This window comes from Rattus norvegicus, chromosome 2 (assembly GCF_036323735.1).
Source record: "Rattus norvegicus strain BN/NHsdMcwi chromosome 2, GRCr8, whole genome shotgun sequence".
Classification (NCBI taxonomy): Eukaryota; Metazoa; Chordata; class Mammalia; order Rodentia; family Muridae; genus Rattus; species Rattus norvegicus.
In genome coordinates, this window is record NC_086020.1 from 149,875,183 (window position 1) to 149,896,940 (window position 21,758).

Here is a 21,758-nt window from a genome sequence, read left to right on the forward strand (position 1 = left end):
CATAAATTTCTGTATGGATGTCTAAAGTACCTTTTACTTTACATGGCACTGTTGCATGCAAAATTGTGGCCAAGTGTTCTTTAGGTATTGCTTAGCTGTGTCATCTTGAGCAAGCTGATTGGTTTCGCTGTTTTCCAACTTTGGAAATTGGGTTATTAACATCCACTCCACAGAGATTAGGAGAGTGAATGTATAAAACATTAAAAATCGTACTTAACATCTAGCTAGAACTCCAGAAGTCCCACCTATGGTTAGAAGTATTAATATTTTTAATTAATTATAATTATATATTCTGCAACTGATATGCTGAAGGAGAGTTTACTTAATCATGTTTGGGTTTTTTTCCTCCTTCAATCACACAATAAACACTGATGTGGTTATTGTCTTTCCCCCTGAAATATAAGCACATTTTGTCCATTCAGTGCCCATCTTCAAGAATGCTGTCTAACCCATTCAGACATACCTTTATCTGCAGGGGAAGTAATTTTGAACTTTAAAAATACAAGTTGTTTTCAAGGTAAAATAAACTACTTTCAAGTGTTTATTCCTTTCGGTTTTTATCTGTATTTGCATTTTATATTTCTGCTTAGTCAATACTTTAAGATATTAGTCATTGATTTTCTTTTAACTTATAACAAACGTTGGAGCAAGATATGAAGTTAACCTTTAACAGTCCAAAGTTCACGTGAGTGAGCTTAAAACTTTCTTAATGATGGTTTAACAATTATTTGCTCATGACTATCAGAAGTAACGTGAGTATTTAAACAACCCTTTCTGGTAGCTTCAGTGATAGATACACATGTCTATTCTTTCTTAAGAACTCATACACCTGTGTGTGTGTCTCTGTGTGTGTCTGTTTAAGAAGAAAAAAATATAAGAAATTGGTTGGGCCTGGGACCAATCAGATTCAAATGTATGTATATTCTTTATACGTTTTGCTTCCAGCTTTAACATTTTGACTTTTAGCAAGCAGTTTCTGACATACAGGTATCCTTTCTCTGAAATGCATGCATGTGCTTTTTTAAAATCTACTTATGATGTTTTTGTATGTATATGAATAATTCACAGATTTTAGGTGATGGGAAGATCAGAAAGTCAGATGGATATTACTGATATCAATGCTCCAAAGCCGAAGAAGAAACAGCGATGGACTCCACTGGAGATCAGCCTTTCTGTGCTCGTCTTGCTCCTGACTATCATAGCTGTGACAATGATTGCTCTCTATGCAACCTATGATGGTGAGTGGCTCCCAGGCCCACCCAGAACCCAGTGCGAAAGGGGACCGACCCTGTGCGTGTCCTTTCAGCATTGACCTTGACACGCTTGGAGGATGCACAGGTTCACTTGGAGGTCAGCATCCGTATGTTAAAATGATAAACTTAGGATAAAATACACGATCCATACATTTGAGCTAAGTTATTAATTGCAAAACACATTCAGTATCTTCATGTTTGTGAGACCTGTGCAATTTTGTTTGATTAAAATATACACAAATTTTTTTGTCTAGCTTCAGTAATAGCTGCTCACCAATTACTGTTGTGTCACTGCAATTTTAAAAGTTTTCTTGAGAGTCTAAGAACTCAGATTTTGATTTTCAGAAGTTTTTCACAATAAGGATTATTAAAGACTGGCTCTTTAATGAGAAAACATGATTGCAGAATGATGAATGAAGCATTCAGCTGCTTCAATATTTCCAGAGTTTAATTGGTGAATATGGCATAACAGCATACTTTTTTCCTTTTTAACCATCCTTAAATTTAGCATTTGCCTTTTATTCTTCTTTTAGCTTTTTAATTAGTAAAAATAATATACAATGTTTAGTGTTACACTTATTTAATTGGCAGAATTTTTAGTAACAAAGGAAAAAATAACCTGGAAAATGTTATTATCAATACTTATAGATCTACTCTCTTTTTCTCTAGATGGTATTTGCAAATCATCAGACTGCATAAAATCAGGTAGGAAACTGTTTTTTCATTTACTAGTTTGCAGTTAATATATAATACTTAAAACGCAAATGTTAATGGAGATGTCTACTTTTGTCCTGCTCATGTGCATGCTTACTAAACTTATGTCAACAAAAAAATGTATTTAATAGAAAATTAATCAACTGAAATATTCTGAGAGTGCCACTGCTCTACAATGATAATGAATTATTTCTGGTTTTGTGGTACTTGCTATGGGCTTAGAGAGAGAAAGTGAACACCAGACACCAGAACAGTGAGCCTGTAATTAAATGTCAGTCGTTAGAAAAGAATGACATGCAGTTTGTGTGTGTGTGTGTGTGTGTGTGTGAGAGAGAGAGAGAGAGAGAGAGAGAGAGAGAGAGAAAGAGAGAGAGAGAAAGAGAGAGAGAAAGAGAGAGAGAGAAAGAGAGAGAGAGAGAGAGAGAGAGAGAGAGAACACAACTGTACTGCGAGAAAACAAGAAGGGCTCTTGACCCTTCTACAAGGAGAAGAAAGATGTTTCTTGGTACAACACCCTGGGATATGCTCTTTAACCTTTGACAGTTAGCTATGTTCCTATCTGGGTTTTTGTTATTCTTTAAACTTGGCAATATAATGATAGGAAATTACATTGAGGTTCTAGGCTGTGATCTAATGTACTAAGTGTGTGCCCTTTGGCAATGGGTATTGCTTTTTGAATAGATATTTTGCCCTGGGTCTTGATTGTGATAGTCATCCACTCTCCATCATGGTGTTTGACACAGGGAGCCTAAGAAGAACATGGTTGTAGACTGGATTGGAGTCATTTGCTGTTAGCATAACAGCATGCACTTTCCTGTCCAGTGGTTTTAATCAGAAACAAAAACATGTCTCTATTCCCCCAGGGAAATAACTATACAGACACACTGGTTGAGAGATGCCTAGGGTCAGTGAAGAAAAGTTAATATGAGTGAGGTTGCTGAAATTCCCATTTCCTCCTTCCCCTGGTCCTCCCATTCCTCTTTCTCTCTGCCAGTTGTACTGGCATACGCTCCTATTTTGAGAAACTTATCATTACATCCTGACCTGTAATGGTTAGTTCCTCTGTCCTTAGGACACTTGACATAATTCTTAGGTCTCTTAATCCATTTGTTTTCTGTTCTCTTCTCTGACTCTTCTTGTGTTTTGCTTTTGAAGAAGTTGGATTCTGATTATATAGGCAGATGTTTATAAAACTGTATAGGGATTTCCCCCCAGGGATCTGGCAGAGTCCTGTAGTAGGAACCACCTCATGAAATGACATTTGGTGTCTCAAACCTTACATGTGGCTTGATATTTAAGAATATGGATTTTAAATAATGTTTGGAAAGTACCAATTTGCCAAAATTTATCTAATCTTTATTCCTAACCTGGGGATCATGACAAATATAAAGTGTTTCAAGAGCATTGTCTTGGTCAAAACGTGTGAGTGTGGCAGAAACAGCCTTTGTGGTGTAGCTGGGCTTCTTATCACTTTGCTCTGTTGGGCTACAAGCTGTTAAGACACTTTCAGATTGAGAGCCACTATTTCTCCCAGGGGAAAAGGTGAGGACCACATGCGCTTCACCTCACAGACCCTCACATTTGCACTCTGCTCCCTTATGCTCTTATACATGCAGACAGACAGACAGACAGACAGACAGACACACACACACACACACACACACACACACACACACACGTGTCCATAAATCATTTCTGTCACCGAAAAGGCAAGTTCTTTTAGAAGTTGTTTCAAGTAAAGAAATCTCTAGAGAACATCTTAGACTGAAGAAAGGATTATATGAGAGTAAGCAGAACAGAGTAGGTAGAGAAAAGAAAGACAGGAAGAAGTGTGCTGAGAAAAGGAGAGTGTCCTAGTAACAATTCTACAGTCATTTTAAGTGACTTGGAAAGTACAAACCTGAGCACAGAAATCCTTTAGAATTTGGGAGGTAGGCAAGATGCTTACTTTAAGTGAAAGGAGATTCTAATGTTCTCCCAGTGTGCAGGAACTTCCTGACAGGTGCACTTCAAGGACTAGAAGGGAAAACACTCTGAGGGAAAAACTGATTAGTAAAGTCTATGGGTCTTATATATTTTAGATCTGAGCAGCTGTGATTTTGTAATGCATATAAAGTAATGTTTACAATGCATCATTTTACTTGCTTATATGTGAGTGTATGAGGTTGGCCAGACCTCAATAAAACAAACACTACTCAACAAATAACGAGTTAAGGCAAGGCTGGAAATTTTAGCTTAAAGCTATGTCATTTATCATTTATTTGACATTTAGCAGTGTGAAAAACTTAGAATTTGCGCGTGGTTCTGTAAATTTCTGTTTGTAATCCTGAGTTCAGTAACAGACTTCTTTTGTACTGTAACCTTGCTAACTAAAAAGATTTCCCCAAATCTTATGTTTTAAGTCAAAGCTTCTTTATCTTATTGCTGACATTTTGGCACGGGTAATTCTTCACATTATAAAATGCTCAATGGTACTCCCAGTTTCTAGCCACTAGACGCTCAGTAGCAAGTTGCATCTACCTACTGAAACAACTAAAAAGAAAAGGAAAAAGTCTTTGTATATTATCAAATGTCCTTTAAAGGCAGTTGCATAACTTCGGTAGGATAGTGCTGTTTTAAATAACCTGAACTGATCAGTCTTTTCATTTTATGAGTGAAATAATCACCCTCCTATCTGGTTCCATCTATATATTCCTTATACATCACTTTATATGGTACCAGAGCCTTTTAAAAGGTGTGGTGGGCAAGTGTGGGTAAACTAAAGAATTTGAAATGGAAATGACCCAGTGCAGGTATAAGGGTCCTTATAAGACAAAGAGAGCAGAGCATCTGCACCACCACATAAGCAGAGGAAGCAGAGACCTCACTGTTATAACCACAGTTTTACCACTGGAGGCTAAAAGGCAGAGTGGGTGAGTGTCCCAGAGCATGCAGAAGAAATTTAGTTTCTCCAATCCTTTGTGGCATTCAGACATCTAGAACTGTATAATAGTATGTCTGAGGCATGTAGTATTGTGTCTTTATTTGAACAGGTGAACAAACTTGGGCTAGGACTCCAAACAGGCAACATGGCTCCAGAGCCTGCACTCATAACTACTTCTCTATGCTGTTTCAAAAGAGATCAAGAGTGTTTGAAAATTTCAAAACTCTATGCTTGTGTAACAGTTTAGAGGCATAGAGGCTTCCTCTTTTGCAAGCATGTGGAGCTAAAAAATGTAAGACGATGAAGAAAGATGGAATCTAGATGGAGAAATGTTTAAATATCTCTTAGACCCCATCATAATGCAGCAAATCCAGACTAATGCAGTGCCTTCATGTGTGCAAAATGCTAAGGTATCTGAAGAGATAAAGGGAGCACACATAGGTGTACTCTGGCATTTTCCCTTTTCATATAAAGTCATCATGGTGGCTTCATCCTCTTGGCCAGATCAAATCCCAATCCCCTTCTTATAAAGGTCTCATTTCTAGACATCATAGCTCAGTTTAAGGGGATTACATTTCAGTATGTGCACCTCTAGAGGATACGTGCAAAAGCTGTGTACCAAAGAGGAGGATCCCAAGAAGCAATGTTGGTAGGGTAACCCTAAACTCTACAGAATCTAGAGAATCCGGGTTAAGACATAAGAGTCATGGAGTTCAGAAGAGAGAACTGTCCTGTGGTACAGTTCACACACTGCACAATACCAGGGAACCTCAGGGGAAAAGACCTGGAGGACATGAAGGCTTAGATGGAGCACGAGGAAAACTAGATTATAATTTGGGGCTTTCTTTTACTTTACTTCTGGGCTAACCAAGCAAACTTTGATGAGTATTTAATTACTCACACCAGAAAAGGGATGTTCTGTCCACTTGAAATATTTATCATTATTGAATTATTCAGATAATGAATTCACATTCTGATTTAATTATCATTTTTGTATGCCTTGACCTATAACCCTGAAGTAAAATGAATATTCCAATATGTGGTCATTTTTATAACTACCAGATGGTAGTAGTAACCCAGATACCTTAGCACTAACTCGCCTTCTGGCAGCAACAGGGCATCTCTGTTCCCTAAAGACCTTAGTCTTTGTCATCTGCCCATTAACACAATGAATCCTCCATGTAGAGAAATGGAGAAGTACACAAATACAGAAGGACTATAAGCTGACTCTTAGGGTATGCAAACCCTGTAACAAGCCTCTAGAGCAGATGAGGCTGTTTTATTATGTGAGTTTGAAAAAATCCTGCAGGCAGTTAAGTAAACAGAACATGTCTTGGAGCAAAGACAGCCAAAGCAGGCCTTTGTTGGTTTCAATATACCATGCAGAAACTTACTTCCAGGGACCTCTTATATGTTTCCTTAAAATGTCTCTAGTCAAAATTAACAAATCAGGATCTTTCATTTAAATCCTTTTAAAGAAAGGGAGCCAATCCCTACACACACACACACACACACACACACACACACACACACACACACACAGACACACATTCTTATCACCTGTGAAAAAGTTAAAACACTAGCGTACCATAACTTTTTAGGTGTGGCTGAGGGATGAAAATGTAGATAAATTAAATTAATCATTTAGTGTGGGAGGGATAATAGGACCTAGTAGGATTCTTTAGACTTCAAATGTCGAGTTTAGAGCTGTAAGAATCACGTATTTGTAAATATGCTGAATGTAAACTGTAGTCAGTGATTTTTATGAGGGTCCTGGCTTTATAAACACTGAGGAGTGAGAGACATAGTAAGAACTATGTGCTGGTGAAGGGAGGAAGGGTCCTGCTTTGTCTTGCACAAGAAAAGGTGGCCTGGTGCTTTCTACCAGCCCTTTTGTCTGATGTGCATTATATGTTATGAGAGAAGTTAAAAATAACATTAAAAGGAATCATAAGAAGAAAATTCCCCCAACTTAAGTCTTGAAAGTTGTCATTCTTTAAGACCATTTAGCAAAGGGGATGGGGAACTGGGGAAGAGGGTGCTAGTATTTTTATTCTGTACTTAGACTGATTGAAATCTGGATCCTCATATTCTCCTCTCTCTTTTAAAACATCCTTTCATCAGATGTACTAAAGGAATTCTCCAGAAAGACAGAAATAATACCTCTTCCAAGTGTGAGAAAAAAAATTCAAATATAAGAAGTAATTGTCATATTATGAGAATTGACCCACAAGATTACCCAATTTTCACTAGAAAACATTAGCTAGAAAGTATTCTTTGAATGGCTCCTATTGCTTGGTCAGTCATGTGCAGAACATTGGTAGTTTAATCAATGATGAGGTGCCTGGACGGCCTGAACATGTGTACATCCTGCAAGACCACATTGCTCTGTAACATCATAGCCATCTTAGTTTGTATTAATAGGCTATACAGTGTTTTCTGAAATCACTTAAAGATGCATATCTTGGAATAAATCCATTATTAACTGACTGCATTAGGATTATATTGATGAAAAATTTCTGGAAACCCAACCAAGGAGTTTAAATTATTTCAGGATTGGGTATTGGAAGCATTGTTGCCATCTCCAGAGGTTTGACTTGTAGAGATAGGTGACCATCTGTGCCAATGATCTGATACATGCCAGACTGGTGGCCCACATAGAACAGCCACCAGGGAACAGACAGCAGGGATTGTCCTCTGGAGACAGGTATGATGCAAAAGTCCTGTTTTCGGCTTAACTGATAGAAGTCAGCCAGATTTGTTTTTAACCTGTAATTATAGGCTTCTTTGTATTAACTAGATTCTTTAGTATTTTTCCTAGCCCCAACTTTTCCTTCCTAATCAAACAAATAGAAATTTATGTTACACATCTCTGAAATGCTACTGTCACTGTTTTTGCAAATTTGATAGAAACCTAGATATTTGTAGGAAAAAGGAATCTTAGCGAGGAACTTCCTCCATCAGATTGGTCTATTGGTGTGTCTGTGGGTATTTTCTTGATTATTGGTGACTGTGGGAGGGTTGAATCTACTGTGAGCAGATTTAAGGGCCATTTAAGGAACATAACTGAGCAACGGCAAGGAAGCAAGGCAGGAAACAGCATCCCCTCATGGCATCTGCTTGGCTCTGGGTTTCAGCTTGGAGTTCCTGCCCTTGCTTCCCTCCATGATGGACTGTAATTTGTAAGCCAAATAAGCCCTTTCTTTCTCAAGTTTATTTTAGTCCCAGTGTCTTATCAAGGCAACATAAATTAAACTAGGAGATCCACCTTGATTATTAGTTGATATATAATTTAGGAATAAAACCAATTATTAATTGGATGAAAAGAATCAATTCCAGCAAGAGAGATGTGCAGAAAAAGTTGCAAATTTCATTTTAAGAGAGATGTAAGTGTCATGAATAGAATAATTAAAGCTCAGTCATCTGAAAGCTTTCTGCCTTCTTTTTCCACTAAGAAACTTTTAGCATCAGAGAGCTGGTGTGTAAGTTCTGGCCACATCCTGTGTTATTGGTGGGTGATCTTAATTAAGTCATTTTAGGTTTGCTGCATTTCATTTTCCTTATCTGCAAAACTGGAATTAAAAAGCAAAGACAAATGACAGCTCATTTCATACTGCTCTTCCGGGGAGATGCACCATGGGTATAAGCCCAGGCGTATTTTATTTACCCTCTTATTTCAGGAATATAACAAATGTGACATTTAAATCTTTTCACTGAAAATCAAATAAAATTATTTTTTAAATAAACGTTATGACAGCAGAAGCATGCTCAACAAGAACGACTCGTAAGACCATAGAGAAAAAAAGAGAGAGTGATTTTGAATACTCTAATATTGAAGATGTTTTATCCTTCCTTGATATTTTCTTAGATGGCCATAGTCTAGTTTACATAGGTGAAGAGAGTGTAGGCTTTGGCCAGGTTAAAATGAGCTCAACCAGAAATGAGCACATAAGTCTACTTTCTGTAAGAGAAAAAGGAAAAAAATTAACCCAAACAGAACCTCCCAATGCCCAACCTCATTAGGAAGCCTAGCTGGTCTGTGCTCATCCATACTGACCTTTAATACTCGATCTTTCTCCACCTCTGATTAAAATTTAAAAGTAATGCAGAGGGCTGAGGCAGAAGGACAATGACTGAATCCCTTTTTCAGAGTGCGGTGTTTGTACAAGGCATATTAGCATTAGCTGGGAACTCTCAGAAATGCTCATTCCCAGGGTCTACCCAAGCCTTACTGAATTTGCTGTTGTGATTTTAGCAAATTCCTAGTATGTTGACCTGTGCCAAGAAGTCTGAAAAGCAATAAAGAAATTATGATTTCCAACTACAGCACCTTAGTAGAATAATTTGAGAAGCTTTTGAAACATGCCCATATAGCCACACATAACACTGTTTTTCCAGTTCAGTGTTCTTTATGTTAGGAGGAAAAGAAACTTAAGCTACTAAATAGATATTAATGTGCATAGGCATTGCCTAGACATTGGTATTTTTTGAAGAAGATACATCCTATTATCCTATTAATATGAAGGCAAATATTTACCTAGAGCAGGGACTAGCTTTTCATCAAGGAAGAGCATGATAAGACCAGCAAAGTCAGAGGACATGTGTAGGGCTAACACAGCAGAGTATGATGGGAACATGGCAAGACTGAGGCATTGCAAGGATGCATGTAAGGCTAAGTTAGAAAGGATGTGTATGAGGAGCTGAGGTGGTGACGAATGTGGAAGTGTTGAATGTTGGCATTGACAAGTGAGGTGATCATTATCTGTGCTGTGTAATCCATTTTAAAGTATCTAGAGTTCCTTTCTACAGCAATGGGAAATCAGAGAAGGATAAGTTTCAAATGAGACACATGATGTGTTCTTGAATACTGAAGGATCACTGTATATTTTATTATAACCAAAGAATGGCTAGGGACAGGAGCTAAGCCTCTTATTCTGATCTTGATGAGGATTATGGTTGCCTAGTTCAATATTCACATATATTAATACATAAAATAGTATATTTTTGTAGAGTTCATTAGACATAGTGTTCAGAAAAACAGGGGAGGTGGTTAAAAAAAGAAATAAAGAAAATGTTTATGACTTGGAAGACTGGATAGGTGAAGCCACCCACCAAGCCAGCATACCCAAGGAAGAACGTCTAAATAGGTAGGGCAGAATGTAGACAGGAATTTGCCTTGAAGCCATTTAAATTTGAAGTACTTGTAATTTGTTTTCCAAGGAACTTGGGGTTGAAGATAAAGACATCAGCCCATGGGTAATAAGGTTGAGTCCCAGGAAGGAGATAGCATTGTGTAAAGCAACCTGTTTGGAAATGAAAAGAAACTCTTTCAAAAGTGACTGAAAGTTCAGTAATCTAGCTATCAAGATGAGAAGTCACTCTAGCAAATGCCAAGATTGAAATGACCACAGAATATGATTGAACACAGCCAAGAACCAGAGCAAGATAATACTAAAGCAGAGAGAATAAAGTCAGGGATCCTGGTGGAAGATGCAGAAATGGTGATCTCTACAGGCAAGCACAAGTGTTTGGGGGGAATCTGACCAGCAGACCTCTGAGGCAGAGGAGTCTCCTCTTCCTCTGTTCTTCCTCTCTCACTGGGTGTGGGAGTCAGTGATGGAACTGGAAGCATAGGAAACTGAGTGGTCACCACTTCACAGTTTTGTACATAAAGAGGACAAATCTGTTCTCAGAGCAGGCTATAGTGAATGTAAGGTGGGTGGAACTCTAGAAAAGGCCGGCAATCACACCAGGATGCTGAGAAACACACTAATGTGGAGTGAAGTTGATAGTCAGGAGTGTTCAGAGAAATCCTTATCTGGATTGTAGCAGTGCTTCACGCACTGATGCTACCTGCAAAGACAGGTATGGACGAGCTGACTGCAAGGAGGGTGCCAAAGCCTTTAATAAGCAGAAATGAATGTCTCAGGAGTCAGGAGATGACAGATAAAGCAGGTGAGGCTGGGATGATTGAATGGCAGAAACCTTAATAAGTGCTGTAGAGTGCTGACTTGGTGATAATAGAAGGCTGATTTTGCTTGTTGACACTGAGTACTGTTCAAAGGAAGCCATTTTGTTTAAGCCAGAGAGCTAGAAAGAGCCTTCTAGGAGAAGGCCTGGAGATTCAAATCCTCTTATCTTCTTGGAGAAGCTGCCTCCAGAAATGCTTTTCTGATCCTCTTTTCTCTTGGGCCAAACCCTTCGTGCATCTAGAGGTGGGCTTGAGGGTGTCACTTTTCTGAAGGGAGGGGAGCATTAGCTCATTAAGACTAAGGTTTGAGAATCACAGGATGTGCCACATGATTTGTTCACACAGATTAGGGGTTTGGTTTGTGTGCTGCTGCCGTAGGTGATCATATCTCTCAAAAGCATAAGCAGCATGTCCACGGAGGATGCTGGCAGGCCTACTGCGTGTCACATTGTTATGGGACTCTGTGATAATAGAATTATTAATGATTCATTTAAATTTATCCTTCTGTACTTCAGATAAAACTTCAAAATTAATCAGAAAGTTATTAAAGTGTTTGTTTAAACATTTCTCAGAGGCATGATCACTCTTCAGAATTAAAAAAAAGAAAACAAATAGTTGTTGATTTCAGAAATCAAATTGCTCCCCTCCATTCCTCACCCCAGGAGTCTGATTACAGTGTCTTAGCCATGAAGGTAATGAAGGGGTCAGAGTCACTGTGCTGGCTAGATGATCAGGAAGCCTGATGAAAGGAATTATGAGCTAACGACTAGCAAACACCATCATTTCCTTGTTCTTTATGGCTGGATAAATCCCCATTGTATTTCTGTATCCAGTCATCTGTTGGTGGAAACCTAGGCTGATTCTGTATTGGCTATTGTGAATGGATAAATATGCACTAAATACGGATGTTCAGGAATCAATGTCGATTGCTAGCTTAGATTCATCAGGATACATTTTCAGGCCTCGCTTACCTGAAATATATTGTACTTGTGTTTTTAGTAATTGAGAAATATCTAGGATAACTGCCATTGTGTTTTGTACTGGTTTACACCCCCACCAGCACTGGATAAGACACTAGAAAAGTCCTTTTTTCTTAGATTCTAACCAGCATTTGTTTTTGTTTGTTTGTTTTGATTTGTTTTTTTTTTTAAATAATGGCTACACTGATTCCTCCATGAGATTTCCTGAGCTTCATCCACTGTTAGGCTGTGGATGTGTCTGTCTCAGTTAGCTACTGGGCTGTCTCAGAGGACAATTAAGCTAGGATCTTGTCTGCAAGCATAACAGAGTGTCAGGAACTGGTACTTGTCCATGCGATGGATTTCAAGTTGGGACAGTCTTTGGTTGGTCATTTTCTCCATCTTTATTTTTTCTTTTTCGCTGCATATCTTGTAGGCAGAAATCTAAGAGGATAGGGACACCATAGGAAGACCAACAGAGTCAACTAACCTGGACCCTTAGGGTTCTCAGAAACTCAACCTCCAACCAGAGAGTGAGCATGGACTGGATCTAGCCCCCAGCCCCAAACACACGTAGCAGATGTGCATGTTCGTCTTCTTGCAGGTGTCCCAACAGCTGGAGTGGGGCTGTTCCTGAATGTGCTGCCTGTCTGTGGATCCCATTCCCCTAACTGGGCCATCTTCTCTGACCTCAGTGAGAGAGGATGCCCCTAGTCCAGCACAATGTTCTGGGGGAGAAGGGATGAACCTCAGGATAGTCTCCATCTCAGAGGAGAAGGGAGGGGAGGAGCTGTGAGAGGGGGTGGCAGGAGAAGGGTATAGCAGGAGAAGCGGGACTGAATAAATTAATTAAAAATAGCCATGCTAATAGGAGGAGACGGCATCTCGGTGTCCTTTTTTATTGGAGCTCCTTGCAGCTACAAGATAAGGATTTTATATATTTCTTGGCTATTTGTACTTTACTTTTTGAGAACTGTCTGTCTAATTCTTTCTTTTGTATGTTATTTATTAGATTGTTTGATTTGTTTATCAATTCCCTGTCAGATGTGTACCTGGCAGTGATTTCCCCCATGCGGTCCCTATTCAGTTGTTTCTTCTGTTCTTCAGAGGCTTCCTTAATTTCACATAAGCCCATTTGTAAATTCTCAGAATTATTCTTTGAGCTCCTGAAGTTCTTTCTCAAACGTCACTGCCTGTGCCTTATCTTCGTGTTTCCCGCTATGAACTTCAGACTTTCAGGCCTTCTGATACAATCTTTGGCCTGTTGTGAGGTAACTTTTGGGCAGTGTGAGCCATAGAGTCTAGCTATTTCATTCTTTTATGGGTGGAAGTCCAGTGTTCCTAGAACTACTTGTTGACTTATCTGTTTCTATGCCTATTTGGGGCACCTTTGTTAACAGTTTGACGATTGTAGCTGGGTGGGTTTGTAGCCAGGTGGTCTGTCCCACTCAATTAGTCTGTCTGTCTCTGTGCTTGTGCTATGCTGATTTTGTTTCTGTCACTCTGTGTTATAATGTGAACTTAGGTTTTTGTGACACTGTAAAGCCTCTAGCACTGTTCCTTTTTGCTCAGAATTGCTTCAGCTGTTCAAAATTTTAGGACTTTTTGCCCCATTTCTATAGTGACTATCCTTAATTTTGATGGGAGTTACACTGAATCTGTAACTCTTCTGGTAATATAGACATCTTCAGAAGCTAATTTTATTAATTAGATTAATCCTAATCCATGAGTATAAAATACTAAGCACAGAATCAACCACAACTGATGGAGAGCTCTGAAGTAATCAATTGAAATCAATCACTTCCTTCAACCTCAAAGGTCTTGAGGGAACAAAAGAGCAATGTTAGCACAGTATATACCAGGACACTCATTTTATTTAGAGCTACCCCTAAAAGACTAAATAAGCAGAGTGAGACTGCACATTAGCTTTTGGGCAATAAAGAAAAATAGAGGAGACAGAAGTAAATAAAAGGGGAAACAGTAAGCACAAGGAGAAGTGGGGCCAAAGGAAGAGGAAGGAGAGGAACCAACAAAAATCACATCAGACGGGGGCTGGGGATTTAGCTCAGTGGTAGAGCGCTTACCTAGGAAGCGCAAGGCCCTGGGTTCGGTCCCCAGCTCGGAAAAAAAAAAGAACAAAAAAAAAATCACATCAGACAACCTGAAACATTTCTTGCAGTAGGACACTGAGGCAGGGAGTCCACAACCCCAAGCCCACCTATACCCATGGGAGAGCTTGTCTCAAGAATAGAAAACAGAAAGGAAGAGAACACAGTGCAGGCCAAAGGCAGGACAAAGCTGGCCTACAAAATTAGGAATGAAGTAAGAGAACTATAAAAATGAAAGAAGGAGAAATAGACTAAAATTTTATATCCTACACATACATATGGGGAAGGTTAAAGATAGACATTTTTAAAATGTCATTAAAAGTAGCAAAAGGTAAAATGTATAAGAAGAAGATGAAGAGAATTGATGTCCTGTGCCTCAGGAATGTCACTCACCTGAATCCAGGTGCAGAAGTACTGCATGCTTCCCCTGGCCTGGGTGGGGATGCAGTCTCTTAGCCTACTCTAATGGTAAAGAATTCCGCTCTTTGCCACCTTACTTTTCCCTCTCTGCCTGTCTAGATGTCTGATTGCCACTGAAGGAAGAGCCTTTACAATGCTTTTCTGCCTGTGTTGGTCTTTGTGTTGTTTGCCCTACAACCAGAGTATGTGGGCCATGGACTTGTCAGAGGAAGTTAGATTCCCTAGGTGCCTTTCATTCCCTAGGTCCCAAATGCATCTATCAGCAAACTTTCCATTGAGTGTCTTAGACCTTGGCACCTCTAAGCCCTTGCTTTCATTTGTCCCTCTTCCAAGGAGCCACTCTGTGGCTCATACCAGATTTCCACTCTGTAGAACACTGCACAGCTCTGATTCAAAAATTTCCCCTCTAGCAAGAGCAAATAGAACTAGTACAGACCTCTCAAATCGCAAAAGACATATTTATAATCAGACCAGTGATCAAGTCATTACTTACAAATATTTCTCCCAAAATCTCTTAAGTTATTTGGCTTAATTTTCTGGTATAATGGCTTTAATCAGATGAAATTTAGATGCTTTTTCTACTTTCTGTATTCTGAAGCAAAATGAGTTCATTATTCCACAAACACATGTATGGAGAAATTAAAAATTATTTTAACTGAAAGCCAAAAATCCAAATAGCAGCAATATATGAGACTGAAAATTGTATTTTCATCTCATTTCCTTGACTCTAATAATGTAATATACACATAGTTGTGAACACAGCTGTGACTTTCTGAAAACCATGCACATCATATTGGAGCAAGTCTCTGACAGTATGTTGAAAAGAAATGACACAAGCTCAACCTTAAAAGCCAGAATAATAAACATACCCATTTTAAAAGTAGCTGCTGTGAAACTCTGTATACTACATACCAACTAAGGTTAAGAACACAAAGTCATTGAAAACAAGTGCAAGTGGAGAGATGCAAAAAGTTGACATCATGGCGATACTCCACGTGGGGCCTAAGGGCAAGCTCAGCTTCATCAATGCAGCCTGAAACTCACTGGGTCCAAGGTCAGTGATTCAGTGTCTCCATGTCCAGTCAGCCCCATGCCTGATTTGCCTTTGACCCCCCTGCTCCCATCCTTGGGTTTAGTCTAGTCCCTTAAGGACTTCACTCCTGGCTCATTCCCCAGTCTGGCCAGTGAGTTTCTGCTGTTTCTCTGTCCCGAGAGACTGAATCTAGCTGGACCCCTCACCTCATAACCTTTACCCAGAAGCTGAAGAGCTGCAGGCTCCTTTGGGCTCCACACCTGCTGCTGGTGGCCACTTCCTTCCAGCTGCCCTTGGCTCACTCAGCTTCTTCCTGTTGTTCTCTCTCTCTCTCTCTCTCTCTCTCTCTCTCTCTCTCTCTCTCTCTCTCTTTCTCTCTCTCTCAAGATTTATTTATTTATTATATATAAGTACACTGTAGCTGACTTCAGACACACCTGAAGAGATCGTCAGATCTCATTACAGATGGCTGTGAGCCATCATGTAGTTGCTAGGATTTGAACTCAGGACTTCTGGAAAAGCAGTCAGAGCTCTTAACCATAGGAGCTGCTTTCATTCTTGATCACTTACAATCTGTCTAAACCGGTATTCCATCTCACCGGACTGCTCTGACACAATCTCCCCGAACCCTTTCATATAACTGGCAAACATTTAATAAAGAGAAGTGTTTGTTCATCAGAAGGAACAGTTTCTCTGCAGTGCAGCAGAGAAAGTCAAGGGTCTTGCCAGACCATCAGCTAGCTGCTCCTACATCTATGAATTTTAAAGTCTTAAAGAAAAGAGGAACCCATTTTGCCTTATTTAATAAACAAAAATCTAATTATGTAAAAATGTTCAAAATTTTCAGATACTGCCTATTTAACTAAATGAGCACATAAAAGTCACTTTCTATTTGGCATCTTTTATTTATGTGTGGGCTTTAGTTTATAAACAACAGATGGAGATAAGTTAACTGAGAACAAAGGATCTTTTTGGAGTATCCATTATGGACTAGTTTTTATTGTGCAGGGTGGTTGCATTCAAATCTTTATTCTGAGTGTGCTTATAGTTATCAATGTTGTTATATTCTTTGGGTCACTGCAAGATACATTCTGAGTTATTTCTCAGATATTGTGAATGCTGTACTAGGAAGAGGCCTTCTTCAATACCAGAGTACATTACATACTGCACTCAGAACTACCAGGTGGACGCTGTATGGTTTGTGCCTTACTAAAATGTAAGTTTAATAATTTTGACCTTATTCATCATCCTGTTTTCAGCGACTAACAAGGTGCATGGCACACAGTTATTAGAACTTGGTGAAATATATGCCAATGCTCCCCAGTGCCTTATCTTGAAGTCCCCAGCCATTCACCTATGCTGGATAATTTGTCAGGGCACATGATACACAAAGTTGGACAGGGAAGAGGTATTTTTAGTCACCTGTGGTCCTGTCTGGAAGTCAGGTTTCTTAGTCCTGCAAGAACCTGTAAAGGTTCAAGTTTCTGGCTGATGCATCTCCTTTGCTAGTCGTTATCTCTCTTTTTTGTCATTTAATTTGCCTTACTAACCCTTCCTCCTAAGCTAGAATGGGCCAATGAGGAAACAGTTTCAGTAGTCATGCATGTTCCTGAGCCCATCATTTTTCTGTTGTAGAAAGAGTTTTTCGCTAACCATCTACTTGGAGAAGAACTGCCATTTTCTGAAACTAAAGTCACAACCAGTCTAGGTTTCTCTCTTCAATGGCAGCTTGCTCTGCACCCATGATTCTCAATGTTATTTCTGCTTTTTTTTAATCTAACCCCTGAGTTCTCATTTGGGATGCCCTTATATAGCTAAGCACGGCTGCTTTCAACAACTACAGTCCTCTATCCCTGTCTGCCTTATTCATAAAATGTCAATTCAAATTCCTCGTTCATGTAAGTAAACTTCTATCTTGTTTCTGGGAGCACATTGCAAACAACTAACCTTAGGTGACATGTAAAATAGGTATTTTCATGTCACTTGAAAGTTAGAGAATTGAAAATGAGCCCCAAGCCTTACCAAAGAACTCTTCAGAGCTGCATGACAGACAGTGTATTACACTTTCCTTCTTGCAATATAAAGAAAATGGTCTTGTTTAAGATGAAAGCCTGCAGTTGTCTGCGCTTTGGGATAGCATCTGTGTTCCCTCAGAGGTTTACTCAGTGACACATAATATTGGGTCAATGATGGTACTCAAAAATTTTGGTGAAATAAAATGAAAAGTTTTAGAGTCTGTCCACTATTCCTGAGGAGAAATCTTTCTTTGGGAGAAGGCAAATGAGTTAGCATAATCCTTTAGGTCTTCAGTAACAGAAAAGGACTATTTACTTAGTAAAAGTAGGAATGTGGGGGGCTAAACAGTCTTATATCACCTCAGTTCTTGGCTTATTAGTAGATACGCAGTTTAACAGCACTCACTAGGGAAGAACCATTTTACCATTTGACAGCATTCCAGAAGCATCGTGACCTGGTCTGACCTCTCTTTGTGCCACTCCCTAGCAAAAACTGATGCAAGAGCGGCTGCTTTGAGCTCCTCTTGGTAATTGCATATCACTGAAGTCTGTTGGTCATCTTCGACCAACACATGACTCAAAATAACCTGTTTAAACAGGACGTACATGGGTGTGTCTAGGAGCTTGGGATCTACCCCAAGTGTTACCAAGGGAACAGGGAAGACTTTGCATGACCTTTCACAGTGTTTAAAAAGGAACATTGTTATTCATTATCATTATAAGCAAACTTGGTAACTTAGTTTAAGCGATACATTATTTAAATGACAGCATTATCCCTAATAGCTTTTTGCCAGCAGTCTTTCAGGATTCAAAATGCAAATTACACCTGGAAAAGCAAAACTATTTTTACACTCATGGCGCTTCAAGTTAACTGTAACACTATTACACTGCTTTTCTCTTTTACCAGCATGTGTTTTGGTTGGGAATTTTAAAGAAGTCCCTAGAGAAAAATTACTGTTGGCCCTCTTTTGGCTGTGAGCCATTCATTGAAATGGACTACGAGATAACCCTGAGGATTTTCATTTATTTGGGGACAACCAACTACAGATTATCATTGTAGGACCATTAAAATGGAAGGTGCTGAAATCCAGGGCCAAATGAGGTGAAAAGCTGCGTTGGTAAATTAGAAGAAAATAATCTCATCTGGGTGTCTAAGAAGACAATGCTAAGTTACATAGCTTGAATTTTCTTCCTCCATTTATAATTGTCTCTAAAGCTCTCGAGAGTTTGAATGTGTGTGTGGTCTGGATGTGTGTGTGTGTGTGTGTGTGTGTGTGTGTGTGTGTGTGTGTGTGTGTGCGCGCGCACGCACGCGCGCGCTTTACCTGGACTTATGGCAGAACAGCAGCATATGTTTCAACATTAGAACTGACATTAGCTTCAAAACATTAGAACATCAACTTCAAATTAGACTGGCAGTCCGTCTCAATTCACCTTTGCGGCATTGGGTGTATAACTCTGCTGTCCATAGATTTCTTTAAAATTAGTTACCTGAATACAGATTGTGGGTCTTAAGTAAGTCTGAACCCCTTTCCCATTTACAAGTGGTGTGACTTGGGATGCAAATAACTTATTCAGAATGCTTATATATCAAAATGACAATGAACTATTTTTACTGTAAGCAATCTAAATAATTACAAACTTAAAAGTTTTTATGAAAATGCCTATTATGAAGTTCCATGTTTGGTAAACATTGACTTCTCTTGTTGTTACTATTATGGTGATTACATTTAAATGTCATTGAAAACCCTCTAATTTTCCTTTTGTCTGTAAATCTGATGGTGTATGGATTCCAGGCTCACTGTGTATAAGCTTGTGTCTGTGTGCATGTGCAGGCGAGCATGTGTAGATGTTCATATCCATTTTGATATAATTAGTCTTCATTATCAATTTCACTGGGTTTAGAATTTCCAATTTAGACGTTGAGGCACAGCTCTGGGTGTATGTTGGAAGGTGTTTCCAATGAGGAGTAACTCAAGGGTAAGACCTGCCTAGAATGTGGATTGCCTCATCCTCACATGGGTTAGCTTCCCAGACAAAATAAAAGGTGAAAAAAGAAAAGCAGAGTGGCCATCATCTTCTCTTGACTTCTCTTCCACCATGCTGTGGACTGAACTGTTCTGCGCGCCTTCCCCACCATCCTGAGCTCAGTTTCCTGAAACTGAGCCAAAACAAATCCTCTCTTTAGTAATTTCTGTCAGGGATTTTGGTCACGACAATGAAGGGTAACTAGTGCACAGCCTACGCACTGGGTGTGAATTAGCCAGTATTGAAAAGTAGCTCTAACATATGACCATTTGACTTACTTCTTTTCTTTTTCCTTTGTAGTGATGTAAAGAGAATAAGCCTTCTTTAGAAATTGTCCTTTGAATGTTGCTCTTTTCTCAGGTTAGTGATAGCTTGAGAGCTTGACTGACACTTTCCCAAATTGCTGGCTAGCAGAGCCAGTTCCCAGGCAGCCATGTGATCACGACTTAAGTTTGAGTCTAAACTACGATGCTACATAGCTTGGCTGTATTAAATGTATTTGATACTTAATTATATTTTTCATGTGTGATGAGTTTATCAGGCTCCACTTCTAATGTAAGTCAGGGAACATTTGTATATGAAGTATAGTTATAGGCTAATTATTCTTCAAGGCAGGGCACCAAAAATAGATCTCTTTATTGAGGGCACAGAGGTCAAGGTAAATCAGCTGTGGACAAAGACTTTCCATAGATCTTCCTCAGTGTTTGAATAGTTGTGTGGCCATGCTCAGTTCTGTTTTTGTTTTTCTCAGAGTCTTCTGTATCCCAGGCTATTCTTGGACTTGGTGGGCAGCTGTAGGTTATCTTGACCTTTTAATCCTCACCGTTTGCCTACGTATTCTGAGATTGCAGACATGAGCCACCACAACAGCTTTAAGTGGTGCTAGGGATTCAACCTAGGGCTTTGGACATGCTGGGTAAGCAGTACAGCAACTAAACTATAAAGCTTCTCAGACCCAGTGATGACTTTTCGTTGTGTTCACCAATTAAACAATTGTAGGTCTCAGCATTAGATTGCATGAGTTGGAGCATAAAGAGCGGCTCACAGAAGTATTTGAACTTAAAGATAAACCAGTGTGTAGGTTAATTCAGTACCTCCACATCCCATCTTTCTTCAGCCAAAGCAATGCAAAAGCAATTTGAAGGCAGGGATTTTCTTCATTACAAATTAGAAGTAGATTGTGAAAGAATCGAGAGTGAGTGTAATGAAAGCTGATTCTTATTAGCATGAGGGTCATTTTCTTTTCAGGAATGGTCCTCTAGATTCTAGTTTGCATAGTGTTGCCTTCTAAATGGTGCTCACTTTCCATTTCCCTGTGCTCCCTGTGTTCATTTGGTCGAGGGCTAAGGTAGGGGTGCAGGGGAGGAATGGAGTCGCCATTACCTTCAGACTGTTGTCAAAGGAGGTTTGTTTTACTTAGTTTAAGTTGTCTCATAACTAATATCAGGCTTGTTGTCTGTTAATAAAGCCCTTATTGATGGGGGAAAGAAGGTTTGGTCATAAATGAATGCCTTGAAGTTTTTACATCTGCTGCTGGCTGTCCTAACTTTTCTTTGACCTCCTTTGGATACTTTTAGTGATTTCAGTTACTTTAAGTAGAAATGTTGTTTGGGACCAGGTATCAGACGGCTTAGAGCAATTTAAAAAGAACAAGCTGAGCACATATTTTTTTGCTTCTGTTCAATTCCCTAAACCCCACTTCAGGGCAGAACAAGAACAGTCAATGGAGAAAATTTGCCACAGACTAAAGAGAAATGTCTGTTTGGTGTATGTGTTATAAACAGATACCTGATCTAATTCTTAATGACAGAAAGGTTTTTTTTTAATGACATAGTAATTGGGAAATAAATGTTGTGTATACTAGGTTTTGTTTGTGTTGCTCATCTCGATCATTTTCATAACTGTTTCCCCAAAAAAAATCCAATTATCTTCACTATTTGTGAATCCCATGTTTGATAATTTGCCTTGTCACTAAAATTTACTTTTAACCCCCAAATCAATAACTCAGGCTCAGTCACAGATATTCCTAGATGTATGGAAAACAGAAGGGTGTTGCCATGTCTCTTCACACCCGTCCTCTCTGAGCCACGTGAGCAGACTCTAACCTGGGGTCTTTGTGCAGGCCTTCAGTGGCGTGTCAGGGGCGAATGGTGTATACTCAGTGAGGTCCGTACATAGAAACACACAAATCAAGCTTAGGTTCTGCTCACCTGACTATGTTTTCTAAGGTCTATGATTCATTCTACACAAATTCAGTATTGGTTTTCATACACAAGAACCACCATCAATAACAAGAATCACCCATATTTGCTTGGAAATTACCAAGGATTTATT

General features: G+C 39.2%; 1 protein-coding gene across 5 annotated transcripts in view; it reads left to right on the forward strand.

The window, feature by feature from the left end:
• Positions 1–21,758, forward strand: part of Mme (membrane metallo-endopeptidase) — a 150,556-nt gene that overhangs the window by 68,357 nt on the left and 60,441 nt on the right. For all 5 annotated transcript variants that reach the window (XM_039101719.2, XM_039101718.2, XM_063281293.1 and 2 more), the window contains 2 exons: positions 1,069–1,238; positions 1,923–1,958. In XM_039101719.2, coding sequence (XP_038957647.1) covers positions 1,079–1,238; positions 1,923–1,958 — 196 coding nt within the window. In that variant the 5' untranslated portion in view covers positions 1,069–1,078. The remainder of the gene's footprint in view (positions 1–1,068; positions 1,239–1,922; positions 1,959–21,758) is intronic.